Genomic DNA, 13,570 nt, shown 5'->3' on the forward strand with positions numbered 1-13,570 from the left:
GAAGGTCACAGAAGAACACAGCGAATGGACACAGAATAAATAAATCTTTTTTTTTTTCAGGGCAGTGGGGTGACAAATTTAAAGTGCTCAGAGCAAAAAATTGCCAACCAAGAATTCTGTATCCTACAAAACCTAGCTCTCGAAAATGAGGGAGAAATTAAGACATTCAAAAGCTGAGGGCCTTTGTCACCACTGTACTAGCCACAGAAAGATGATAAAGAGAGTTCTGTGAGATAAAGGAAAGGGCACTAGACAAATGACTGAAACCACGAGAAGAAATAAAGATCTCCAGTAAGGGTAACAACATGGGTGACTCTTATAGCCAAAAGAAAGAAACATTGTTTCATCATACTTAGAAGATGTCTCCAAATATAAAAACAAATTGTTACTTAAATTATATCTAGTAAATCAGTTCACAGTATGCCATCCTTTAAATCTCTTTGGCAAACCTTTTTATAGTTAGTCACCTATAGACCAGAAATTTAAATTGATATACAGTGTTCGAGGTGCTATAAAGACTATAACAATTCTTCCTCAGAAGTATGAATGACATGGTTGAAAAATTGCCAGGAAAATGTCTCTTCAAAAAACTTAAACAATTTTAGTTACCACATGTGTTTTTAATGTGTTATTTAAATGTTTTGTTATTTCTATTTCATGTATAGTTGACACTAACCATGTCTTAAATTAAAACTAATTTTATGCAAGCCTCTTTAGTTTAATTTTTTTAAAAACTTTCTACTCCAGAGTAAACATTATAAATATTTTTAAAGAAATTTAATCACTCATTTATATTTGTAGAGTAAGATATAATTGAATCTCAGAAAAGTTTAGGTTAGAAGCAAAAGAAATTAAACAAAGTTTGTATAAAGTTTAAATTACACTTGAAACTCCCACATACATCAACAAACTTGATTATTTTATGATTTAGAGCATAAAATTATGTGTGCTTATTTTTATGCATTGTTTTTTCTTGCTGTTAGAGAAGTTGTAGGTTCATATTAATAGAAAACTCATGAATAAAATACAAGGTTCCCATATACCACTGTATTAGTAAAACCTAGCATTATTGTGGTACATTTATTAGAATTGACGAAAGCACATTTATTTATATCATTTTACTATTAACTGTAGTCCATGGCTTGCCGTTGAGTTCACTTTTTGGGTTGTACAGCCCCATGGATTTTGTTTTGCTTTTTCTAATTTAACACATATCATCTAGAATTTCCCCTTTTAACCACATTCAAATATGTAATTCATTGTTGTTAAATATGTTTATAATATTGTTACCATCACCACCATCCATTACCATACTTTTCCTTTATCCCAACTAGAAACTCTGTCCAATTTAATCATTAACTTCCTATTACCTACTCCCACCTCATCCCATGGTTACCTATATTCTAGATTCTGACTCTGTGATTTTGATTATTCTCATTATTTCATATCAGTGAGATCATTTCTACATTTCTCTTTTTGTGTCTGACTTATTTCATGCCGTATGATGTCTTCAGAGTTTATCCATGTTGTATGTTTCAAAACTTCATTCCTTTTTTTTTTTTTTTAAAGATTTATTTATTTTATTTAATTCCCCCCCCCCCCTCCCCCCCCGGTTGTCTGTTCTTGGTGTCTGTTTTGCTGCGTCTTGTTTCTTTGTCCGCTTCTGTTGTCGTCAGCGGCACAGGAAGTGTGGGCGGTGCCATTCCTGGGCAGGCTGCACTTTCTTTTCACGCTGGGCAGCTCTCCTCACGGGCGCACTCCTTGCGCGTGGGGCTCCCCCACGCGGGGGACACCCTTGCGTGGCACGGCACTCCTTGCGCGCATCAGCACTGCGCATGGCCAGCTCCACACGGGTCAAGGAGGCCCGGGATTTGAACCGCGGACCTCCCATGTGGTAGACGGACGCCCTAACCACTGGGCCAAAGTCCGTTTCCCAAAACTTCATTCCTTTTTATAGCTCAAGTATATTCCATTGTGTGTCTATACCACGGTTTGTTTTTCCATTCATCAGTTGATGGACACTGACGTTGCTTCCATCTTTTCCAGTTTTGAAGAATGGCACTATATCCATGTACAAATATTTGTTCAAGTTCCTGCTTTTTCAGTTCTTTGGGGGTATATATGTAGAAGTAGGATTGCCAAGTTACATGGTAATTCTAAACTTTCTGAGGAAATGCCACAATATCTTCCACAGTGGCAGCACCATTTTACATTCCCCAAAACAATGAATGAGTGTTCCCGTTTCTCCACATCCTCTCTAACATTTGTAATTTCTGTTTTGTTTTGGTTTTAATAGTAATCGTTTTAGTGGGTGTGTAATGACATGTTCTTGTGATTTTGATTTGCATTTTCCTAATGGTTAAAGATGTAGGACATATTTTCATGTCCTTTTCTGGACATTTGTATATTTTCTTTGGAGAAATGTCTGTTCAAGTCATTTGCCCATTTTTTAATTTGGTTGTTTATCATTTTGTTGAGTTGTAGGATTTCATTTTATATCCTGGATATTAAACTCTTATTAGATACGGACTTCAAATATTTTTCTCCCACTGTGTAGGTTCTCATTTTATTTTCATGGTAGAGTCCTTTGATATGGAAACTTTATTTTAATGAGGTCCCCTTTATTTTCCTTTTGTTGCTTATGCCTTGGGTATAAAGTCTAAGAAACTGTTGCCTAACACAAGGTCCTGCAAATGCTTCCCTGTATTTCTTCTAGGAGATTTATAGTTCTGGCTCTTCTATTTAGGTCTTTGATCCATATTGAGTTCTTTTTTGTATATGGTGTGAGATAGGGATCTTCTTTTTTTTTCTTTATTCCAAATCGAAATCCAGTTTTCCCAGCACCATTTGTTGAAGAGACTTCTTTCCCAGCTGATTGGTCTTTGCCCCCATCTGAAAAATCAGTTAACCATAAATGTGAGGGTTGAGTTCTGAGTTCCCAGTTCAATTCCATTAATCTATATGTCTGTCCTTATACCAGAACCATGCTGTTTTGATTTCTGTGGCTTTGTAAAATTGGGATGTGTGAGTCCTCCAACATTGTTTTTCTATTTCAAGATGGCAGAGTGGCTATTTGGGGGCCCTTTCCCATTCTTGCAAACTTGATGATTGGCTTTTCTATTTCTGCAGAGAAAGTTAATGAGATTGTTATTGGTATTGCATTATTCTGTAAATCACTTTGGGTAGAATGGACATCTTAACAATATTTAGTCTTCTAATCCATGAACACAGAATGTCCTTCACTTATGTAGGCTTTTTATTTCTTTTAGCAATGCTTTGTGGTTCCTTTGTACAAGTCCTTAACATCCTGGGTTAGATTTATACCTGGATATCAAATGAAATTATTCATGTGTTGATCCACACTTGCATACCTGAGACAAATCTCATTTAATTTATGGTGTGTAATTCTTTTAATGTGCTGTTGGATTTGGTTTGCCAGTATTTTGTTGAGGATTTTTTGCATTGTATTCATAACAGATAATGTTCTGTCCTTGTGTTATTTTAATCTGGCTTTAGTGTGAGGGTGATATTGGCCTTATAGAATGAGTTAGAGTATTCCTGCCTCTTCAGTTTTTTTCAAATGGTATTAATTCTTCTTGTAACGTTTAATAACATTTCCCTGTGATCGCATCTAGTCCTGGGTCTTTCTTTGTTGGAGGTTTGTAATTACCAGTTCAGTCTCTTTACTAGTTATTGGTTTGTTGATACCTTCTATTTCTTTTTGAGTTTGTGTAGGTAGTTTGTATATTTCTAGGAATTTGTCTATTTCATCTAGTAATTTAATTTGTTGGCATGTAGTTGTTCATAGTATTCTCTTACGGCCCTTTTTATTTCTGTGGAGTTAGTAGTAGTAATATCTCCCATTTCTGATTATAGTTATTTGTGTCCTCTATTTTATTTATTTATTTATTTATTTATTGCTCTTTTCAAAGAACCAAATTGTGGTTTTGTTGGTTTCCTCTATCTTTTTATTCTTTATTTCCTTTATCTCCTCTCTAATCTTTATTTCCTTTCTTCTGCCCACTGTGGGATTTGTTTGCTTTTTTCCCTAATGTAAGTATTACAGCTTTAAATCCACCCCCCCTTAGCACTGCTTTGCTGCATTCTCTACTTTTTTGCTGTGTCCTGTATTTTCATTTGCCTCAAGATACTGCCTATTTCCCCTTGTGATTTTTACTTTAGCCCTTTAAGAGTTCATTGTTTACTTTACACATATTTGTGAATTTTCCATTTCTCCCTCTGTTCTTGATTTCTAGCTTCCTTCACTTGTAGCCAGAGAAGATACATTGTATGATTTCAATATTTTTTAATCTATTGAGACTTGTTTTGTGACCTAAGACATGGTCTATCATGGAGAATGATCCATGTGCACTAGAGAAGAATGTGCATTCTATTTGCTTTTGAGTGAAGTGTTGTATATATGTTTGATAGGTCTAGTTGGTTTATACTAATGTTCAAGTCTTCTTTTTTCTTATTGATCATCTGTCTAGATGTTCTATCCATTATTGAAAATGGTGGATTAAAGTCTTCTACTCTTAATTTAGAACCACCTGTTTTCCCCTTCAAATTTGTCAATATTTGCTTCACATATTTGGGGCTGTGCTATTAGGTGCATATGTATTTATAATTGTTATGTCGTCTTGTTGAATTGACCCCTTTATCAGTATATAATGACCCATCTTTGTCCCTCAGCAGTTTTTTACTTAGTCTACTTTATCTGATACTAATATAGTGACCCTAGCTCTCTTTTGGTTATTACTTGATAGTGTATTTCTTTTCCATCCTTTTCGTTTTAACCTACTTAAGTATTTGAATTTAAGGTGACTGGTAAACAGAATATAGTTGAGTCATTCTTTGTATCTATTGTGCCAATCTCTGCCTTTTGAATGGATTGTTTAATCCGTTTATATTTAAAGAAACTGCGGATAATACCGGACTTTCTTCTGCCATTTTGCCCTGTAAATCTTATACCTTTTCTGCCCCTCAATTCTTTGATTAATGCTATTTTCATAATATTTGCTTTTTTGCATTGAACCATATTGAGTCTGTTCTCATTTTTTTCTGGATATATATTTTTTTAATTTTCCTTGTGGTTACCATGGAGTTAGAATTTAACAGCCTAAATATAAAATTTATTTGATATGATACCAACTTGACTTCAATGGGTTGCACATGCACTGTTACTATACCCCTCCTTCCACCCACATTTTTGGTGCTTGTTATAAATTATATCTTCGTACACTGTATGACCAGAACCTTAGATTTATAATTACTTTTTATGCATTTGCACTTTAGCACCTGTTAGAAGTAAGAAGTGGAGTTACATCCCAAAGAATGCAATGTAATAGTACTAGAATTTATAATTACCCATATGGTTACCTTTATCAGAAGTTTTTATTTCTTCATGCACTTTGACCCAGTTCTAGTACCCTTTTCATTCATTGTGAAGAATTCCTTTTATAGCATACTTGTAGGGCAGGTCTAGATGGTAATGAACTCCCTTAGTTTTTGTTTATCTGGGAATGTGGTAATCTCTCCCTCATTTGAAAGTTTTGTTGGATATATAATTTTTGGTTAGCAGTTAATTTCTCTCTGCACTTTCTAAAATTTAACCACCAGGCTACACTCAAAAGAACAATCTAAAGTCTACTTTGTAAAATATCTGGAGAGTAAAATAATTTTGCCTTGTAGCATAACTATAAAGTCTCAAATAGTGAATGGTGGCACTGGGATGAATTAAGAACTATTTTGGCTTTCTATAGTACTTGCTTCTGTTCTAATAATTCAGCTTCTTTAACTTAAATATATGTTCATACATTGATGGCTGGGTCATCAAAGGAGATGACTTCCTCTCTTTAGAGCAAAACTTGATATGTAAGTTAAATTGTAAATGGTGCAACTGCAGTAAAGTAGTAGCCTCCTGACTATTTGTAAAACCAAGAATGCATTTGAATACAAAGAAAGGTTTTCCAGTTATTAATGTTCTTAGGCTCAAATAAAAGTTACACGCCCTACATATTTTTTAACCAGGAAAGTCCATAGATAAAGTCTTGAAAAGTGCTTTTGTAAGTCTTATTTGAAATTGATACTGAAAACATGTGTTCTGTGTTGCTGTACAGTAAATTTGGGCAGTTAGCGTGCACCATTAAATAGGATTGGAGTGGGGAGTGGGTTGTGGAAAGAAGTGGGGCGTAGAGTGTTATAATATTAATAAATTTTTAATTCTGTGGGTTTTTTTCCACATTAAAAAAATATATTTGAGGGCACTCTCATATGAAATTCACTATTTTCATTGTTGTTTCTGTTGATAACCTTGGTTTCAGAACAATTTCAAGAAGGACCAAAAAATTTCAGAATTGGGAAGTCATAAAATCCTACTAGTTTAGTGATGTACAAATGCTGTTTCCTAGAATGGCTAGATTGAACAAGAATTTCTGGTCTTAATTCTTGGCGACTGATTTGGTGTTGGTCTAGGGTGGGACTGTGGTCTAAATCTATAATTTAAGGCGGCGGACTTGGCCCAGTGGTTAGGGCGTCTGTCTACCACATGGGAGGTCCGTGGTTCAAACCCCGGGCCTCCTTGACCCATGTGGAGCTGGCCCACGTGCAGTGCTGATGCCGAGCCACGCAGGGTTGTCTGCTGCGTAGGGGAGCCCCACGCGCAAGGAGTGCGCCCCGTAAGGAGAGCCGCCCAGCGCGAAAGAAAGTGCAGCCTGCCCAGGGATGGTGCCACACACACACGAGAGCTGATGCAGCAAGATGCCGCAACAAAATGAAACAGATTCCCATGCTGCTGACAACAAAAACGGACAAAGAAGAACACACTGCAAATGGACACAGAGAACAAGACAGCTGGGGGAGGGAGGGAGTAAGGGGAGAGAAATAAATAAAAATAAATCTTTAAATTAAAAAAGAAAAGAACACCCAAAGTGAGATCACCAATTCAAGACAGTCATTCATAATCAAATTAAATACACTTATCTTTTGCTTGGACCTGAGCTGCCAAAGGACAGAAATGCTTACATCTGGACCCTGTTTATAGCTGTTTCTTGTTTAATCCCTTTTTTATGTAGAGCAAATTTATTTTAAACTGATGGTAGTGTTGCCAAACTAAGAGGCATAGTGCTAAGTCTTTCTGCACATCTATTCCACCATCTCTCTGGTGTACCTTATCTCTACTTTGTTCTTTGGAGATAAGTTATATTCTCCCTGCATCTCCTGTTAATGATATGAAATAATATGTGTTTCATCCCTTCTCTTATTTCCTAACCAAAATCTTTTTTTTTTTTTTTTAATATTGTGGTGTGTGTTCATTTGTATGTTGTTTGTGGTTATTTTGGTCATCAGCGTGATACTTTGGGCTTGCTTGTATGATGCAGGAGGGAGGGTTGGTAATACATTACCAAAATAATCTGCATTCATTACCTTCTTTAAATAGTGAAAAATAATAAAACATAACTTTTTCCCTTTTTTTTTTGCAGATGTTCGGTTACTGCTTAATAATGATAATCTTCTCAGGGAGGGAGCAGCCCAGTAAGTAACATATATTGTCTTAGCATAACTGAAGTTATATTGTCAGAGAAAAAAAAATGTTTTAAAGGAGTTTTTAAAGGACTAATCCCTGATAGATATTTGTACATCAAGTTCAAATACATGTAATTATGCAGACCAGAAGAACCTAGTATATTTTTGATCACAGAGAAACCGAGAGATTACAACTATAACATGAAATTTTCTATTCATTTTGTGTGGGCTTTGAAATGGCTTATATATTCAGTTAATAGTGCACTTTTGATATTTGCAAAATTAAACGAAACTATTGCAGCAGCTGATTTTTCTAATTGTGATTGCTTTAACTTCCATGTAAGATGTTACTTTTTGTTATCTGTTTGACCCTAATAGGCTGTGACGTCTTTGAGAGCTGGAAGTTTATTTTAGTCATCCTTGAATACCTAACATATATTTCTTTAATAAATGTCTTCTGAATTTGTGAATGATCCAAAATCAATAAGCAATTCAAAATCCTAATACACTGTCTTTTGACCAATGACCACAGCCATGATTTTCCCCAATTATCTTAAGATTTCACTCCCACCTCCAGAATGAGATTTAGGCTAACGCAGCCCATTATTTTTTTGTAAATGATGAAATTGAACAGTGCCTTACAAAAAGTATTTAGTATCCATCCAGTTACTATTTTTTCCTCCTAGTGTACTACCCAATATGTGAAATCTTGACAAATGGAATTTTCTCTAATTCTATTTTTATAACATTTGAAGACTATAAAATAAATTTGGCTATATGCAGGCAAAGGTTCAGCAGACTTTTAGGTATTTCTGATTTAAATTACTGTTAGTTTTTATTTAAAGGACCTTATAAAAAGTAAAAAGTCCTGTTAACTATAGTTAACTTCTGAATGAATGGCTACTTACTCTTAGGAGTAAGCCTTTTTGAGATTATTTGTCCACTCAAGTAAGATTAATTTTCTTTATAACAAATAGTGTATAGTGTGTTGACAACAGTTTTACCTTTTGAAAGCAAAGTAAAGGTACAGTGTTTGTCAGCTTTTAATAGTACTTTCAGAGTAAAACTATCTTCTGAAGACTGTTGGATAAAATAAAGAGATGTATAGGTTCCATGTAGGTGCAAAAATTAGTGGACTTTTTTAAGTTAAGAAAATAATAAACTTGATTTATTGCAAGACAACCTTGATTACTGAAAGACAAGAGTTTTCTCCAGAAGAATAAAATGTAATAATCAGAGAAATATTCAAAACTATGTAAGTGGTATAAAATAGTTACACATATAACTCAAGATATATTAAAGTATTGAAATTTTGCATGTCCATAGAAATACTTATCTGATTGCAATTGTTTCATTTAATTTAAATAAATTGGACTTGTTCTAAAAGAAATTTGAATGTGAGCTACAAGTCACTCTTATTATAAACCAAATTTTTGACACAGTTGTGGTCAATATTTTGAGAAATAGGTAGATTAAAATAGGAAATAAATGATAATTCTAATCATTTTTTAAAAACTGAGTCTTAGAGGATATCAATAATGAATGCGGGGCAGCAGACTTGGCCCAGTAGTTAGAGCGTCCATCTACCACATGGGAGGTCCGCGGTTCAAACCCCGGACCTCCTTGACCCATGTGGAGCTGGCCCATGCACATTTCTGATGCGCGCAAGGAATGCCGTGCCACTCAGGGGTGTCTGCCACAAAGGGGAACCCCACGCACAAGGAGTGCACCCTGTAAGGAGAGCCACCCAGTGCAAAAGAAAGTGCAGCCTACCCAGGAACAGTGCCGCACACACGGAGAGCTGACACAACAAGATGATGCAACAAAAAGAAACACAGATTCCCATGCTGCTGACAACAACAGAAGCGGACAAATAAGACACAGCAAATGGACACAGAGAACAGACAACCAGGGTAGGGGGGAAGGGGAGAGAAATAAATAAATAAATCTTTTTTTAAAAAAAATAATAACAACACAAGGTGCTTTATAGTATGACCTCTGAGGGGAAAAATATGAAAATCTTCAATGGAAACTTCAGATTTCCCTGCGTGTGGTTATACTTTCAGAAAATGTTTGGGTCTAGTTGAACAAGTAGAAAAAATGTTATTATTTTTGTTAACTTCAGTAGTATTCTTCATACAGAATTTTTCAAAACAGTATTCAGTTAAGTTTAATTTGTAGACATATGAGGGACTTCTGTGCAGTGCAAAAACAATTTCACTCAGTGATTGACTTGAAAATCATATTACTTTCTTTCACAGTGAAATCATTTTTGAGCAAAAAATTGTTGCCCACATTGTTCACTAGACCTTGTTCAGAGTTACTTTGAAATTATCTCCAAAATTGGATTTGCCAATTGAGTTTAATCAAAATTGTATAAAATAAGCAAAAAATTTTAGAATATTGTCCTAGTGACAGTTTTACCAGAATGTCTATAACCATACTCCCATTTCTTCTTCAGTTTTGTATTTTTTGACACTGAATTTTTTATGTATGCAAAAGTACATCTTTTTCACACATCTGTACTTCTATACCTCCTTTCTTCCACCTTTGCTCTGTTTAGTCTCTCTTTTTCCTTCCCCTCTCTTTCTGTCTTTTTGTATGGGAGAAAAATAGTTATTCTTTTTCTTTTTTTAATTGAAGTATATCAGTCATACATGAACATAAATAAACAATAATTGTATTCTTAAGAGTGGTTCTTATGGGCAGAAACTCTATGTTTCAGAGTAAAATTAAACATACTGAAGTGTTGGTGCTGTCAACTCTAGAACACTTTGGAATATTAGAAATACCCTTTTATTCAAAGGACATTTGAATGTCAGCTTTACTGTGATGATAAGCCTCATAGACATTTGTCCTATAGGACCCAAAGAAATAAAATAGTATAATAATAGAGGTATGTCAGAGGACTTTGGAACCCAAAAGAAGAAATACTCCATTTCTGTTTAGAGGTAGTTTTTGAGTTGAGTCTTAAATGATGAACAAGATTTTAATAGTGAAAAGGGAAATGACCTAGCTAAAGCATGGTAAAAAATGTAAGATAAAACTTAGTGAATAACTAATAGTAAAGGTTGAAGAAATCTAAATACAGGAACAAGTGGCTTGGAAATGGGTGTTTGGGCTACAAAGCTCCGCAAGGATAGGAAAATCTTCTTTTCCCTGTGTCTTGTTGAATGCTTAGCACATGATATAAGAGCCCAGTAAATACTTATATGGATGGTAGGGTTGGGTCAATGGAGTGAGCTTTCTGAAATGGAAGGAACTTTGGAAGTTATCTAGTCCAAACCCCTTTTTTTTTTTAATAGATGAGGTAAATGGGGCCCATACTAGCTGATGACAGGGTTGGAACCAAATGTAGGTATTCTGACTTCTAGATTAGTTAAGTCCTTTTTCTGCTAAATTGTTAGTCATCACGTATTTAACTTGTTTTGAGTATTTAAGATAGAATTTTACCTACTTTATGTTCAGGTTTCCTATTCCCCTGCCCAAGTTATAGGTAGATCGGGTTTAAAAGACATGGGCAGTAAAAGGTCTGGTGTCCACCCTGGGACTAAATTACTATTTACATTTTCACTTAAATATGGCTTTTAGAGGAAAAAGAATCCTAATTTCTAAGTAATTTAGTTTATAGGCATAATCTTGAGATAAAGTTCTCTTTTAAAGGTTAATTATTGCCTAGCTGTGTTGAAACTATTCCTAGGAAAATGACTGTTCTAATGAAAATCAAGAGTATATAAGGAAGCGGATGTGGCTGAACTGATAGAGCGTCTATCTACCATATGGAGGGTCAGTTCAATCCCCAGGACCTCCTGACCCATGTGGTAAGGTGGCCCACGTGCAGTGCTGCCACGTGCAAGGAGTACTGTGCCCTGCAGGGGCACCGCTGCATAGGTATGCACCCCACAAGAAGAGCTGCTCCTCATGAAAAAAGCGCAGCCCGCCCAGGAGTGGCGTCGCACACGCTGAGAGCTGATGTGGCAAGATGACGCAACAAATAAGAGGCGCACCATCTACCACATGGGAGGTCCGCCGTTCAAACACCAGGCCTCCTTGAGGGCCTCCTTGATGGCCTCCTTGACCCGTGTGGAGCTGGCCCATGCACAGTGCTGATGTACACAAGGAGTGCCCATGCCACGTGGGGGTACCCCTCCCCCCCCATAGGGTAGCCCCACGCGCAAGGAGTACACCCCGTAAAGAGAGCCACCCAGCGCAAAAGAAAGTGCAGCCTGCCCAGGAATGGTGCCACACACGGAGAGCTGATGAAGCAAGATGATGCAACAAAAAGAAACAGATTCCCATGCCACTGACAACAACAGAAGTAAAGAAGAATGCACAGCAAATGGATACAGAGAACAGACAACTGGGGTGGGGGGGAAGGGGAGAGAAATAAATAAAATAAATCTTTTTAAAAATAAAAAAAAGAATGTTAACTACTTCTTTCTCCATCTATGCACTTCTATATTACACTTACCTTTTAATTTGAATATGGAATGTCATGAATTTGACAGCTAGCAATATAATTATTTTTCACTATTTCTATGTTTATTGGTCTCCTACTGACTCTGCTATGCCTCCTAAATAAAATAATCATTCCATCATCCAAGGCCTTTCAGCTCAATTCAGTAAACATAACTGAATATCTGTTACATGCCAGACATTGGACTTCTATGATTTTGTACCTAACTTATCTTTCCATCTTAATTTCCCAAAATTCTCTTTCTCAAAAACTGCTCTAGCCAACTGCAATATTTGCCAGCATTTCTCTTCCTGCTCATACTGGTCTCCCTCATTCAAATACACTGTTCTTTGCACTTCTCCTATTTCTGCAAGATCAGAACCTATCCCGTTTTTCAAGGTCATTTCTTATTATAACCCCGTATATAAAATTACCCTTAGGGAAACGGACTTTGGCCCAGTGGTTAGGGCGTCCGTCTACCACATGAGAGGTCCGCGGTTCAAGCCCCCGGCCTCCTTGACCTGTGTGGAGGTGGCCCATGCGCAGTGCTAATGCGCGCAAGGAGTGCCGTGCTACACAGGGGTGTCCCCCGCGTAGGGGAGCTCCACGTGCAAGGAGTGCACCTGTAAGGAGAGCCGCCTGGCGCGAAGGAGGGAGCAGCCTACCGAGGAATGGCGCTGCCCACACTTCCCGTGCCGCTGATGACAACAGAAGCGGACAAAGAAACGACGCAGCAAAAACACACAGAAAACAGACAACCGGGGGAGGGGAGGGGAATTAAATAAATAAAATAAATAAAATAAAATTACCCTTAATCCTCTTCTCTTCTTATCTTGCCTCAGAATGCAATTTTTCTTTTTTTATATTCTCCAGGGTACGTTATTGTTATTTCTTTTGTGGGTGCTTTCTATTTTGTGTTATGGTTACATATATCCATTATTTTTCCTATTCAAACTATAAGCCTTTGATCCAAGAACGTATCTAATTATTCTCTATCTCTCACAGTACCTAGTCTGTTTCCTGGTATATTGTATACTAAATATATAGTTGAATAAACATATATATATATCTTACAGGTAGCTAACCTGTATTTCCAGGATGTTAAATGAAAAGGCCAATTATATTTACAGATTTAATTTTACTTTATTAAACATTGAAAACAGTATATCACTAATTGGTTTTAAAGACAGTCCTATCTGTTTTACATTTATGGCTCATATAAGATCAATAATGGAGTTTTGTTTTTTGTTTGTTTTCCTAGTGCATTTGCACAGTATAACTTGGACCAGTTTACTCCTGTAAAAATTGAAGGTTATGAAGATCAGGTATGTTTTCCGTAAACACAGAATCTAGATATTCTTTGTTTCATTTTGTTGGTTTGTTTATCTTACAAGAATTGTAAAGTGGTATGTTTGAAAATATGTTTGTTTTAATCATAGCCACTTACGGGCAAAATAATTAAAAATTTAGCTACTTTTTTGAGCCCAATAATGCTGTTAGCAGACAGTCCTTTTAGAAATAGTCAGATGTATAATTCGTTCAAGATTTTAGAAAATAATTGCGTTAAATCTACTTTCTTGTTTTTTATAG

The 13,570-nt window shown here is 36.0% G+C and overlaps 1 protein-coding gene across 2 annotated transcripts in view; it reads left to right on the forward strand.

The window, feature by feature from the left end:
• The window catches only part of CAPZA2 (capping actin protein of muscle Z-line subunit alpha 2), a 67,135-nt gene that overhangs the window by 35,389 nt on the left and 18,176 nt on the right, over positions 1-13,570 (forward strand). For both annotated transcript variants that reach the window (XM_004484894.3, XM_058297253.2), the window contains 2 exons: positions 7,482-7,533; positions 13,242-13,305. In XM_004484894.3, the coding sequence (XP_004484951.2) occupies positions 7,482-7,533; positions 13,242-13,305 (116 nt within the window). The remainder of the gene's footprint in view (positions 1-7,481; positions 7,534-13,241; positions 13,306-13,570) is intronic.

The sequence above is a fragment of the Dasypus novemcinctus genome, chromosome 5 (assembly GCF_030445035.2).
Source record: "Dasypus novemcinctus isolate mDasNov1 chromosome 5, mDasNov1.1.hap2, whole genome shotgun sequence".
In the NCBI taxonomy this organism is placed as follows: Eukaryota; Metazoa; Chordata; class Mammalia; order Cingulata; family Dasypodidae; genus Dasypus; species Dasypus novemcinctus.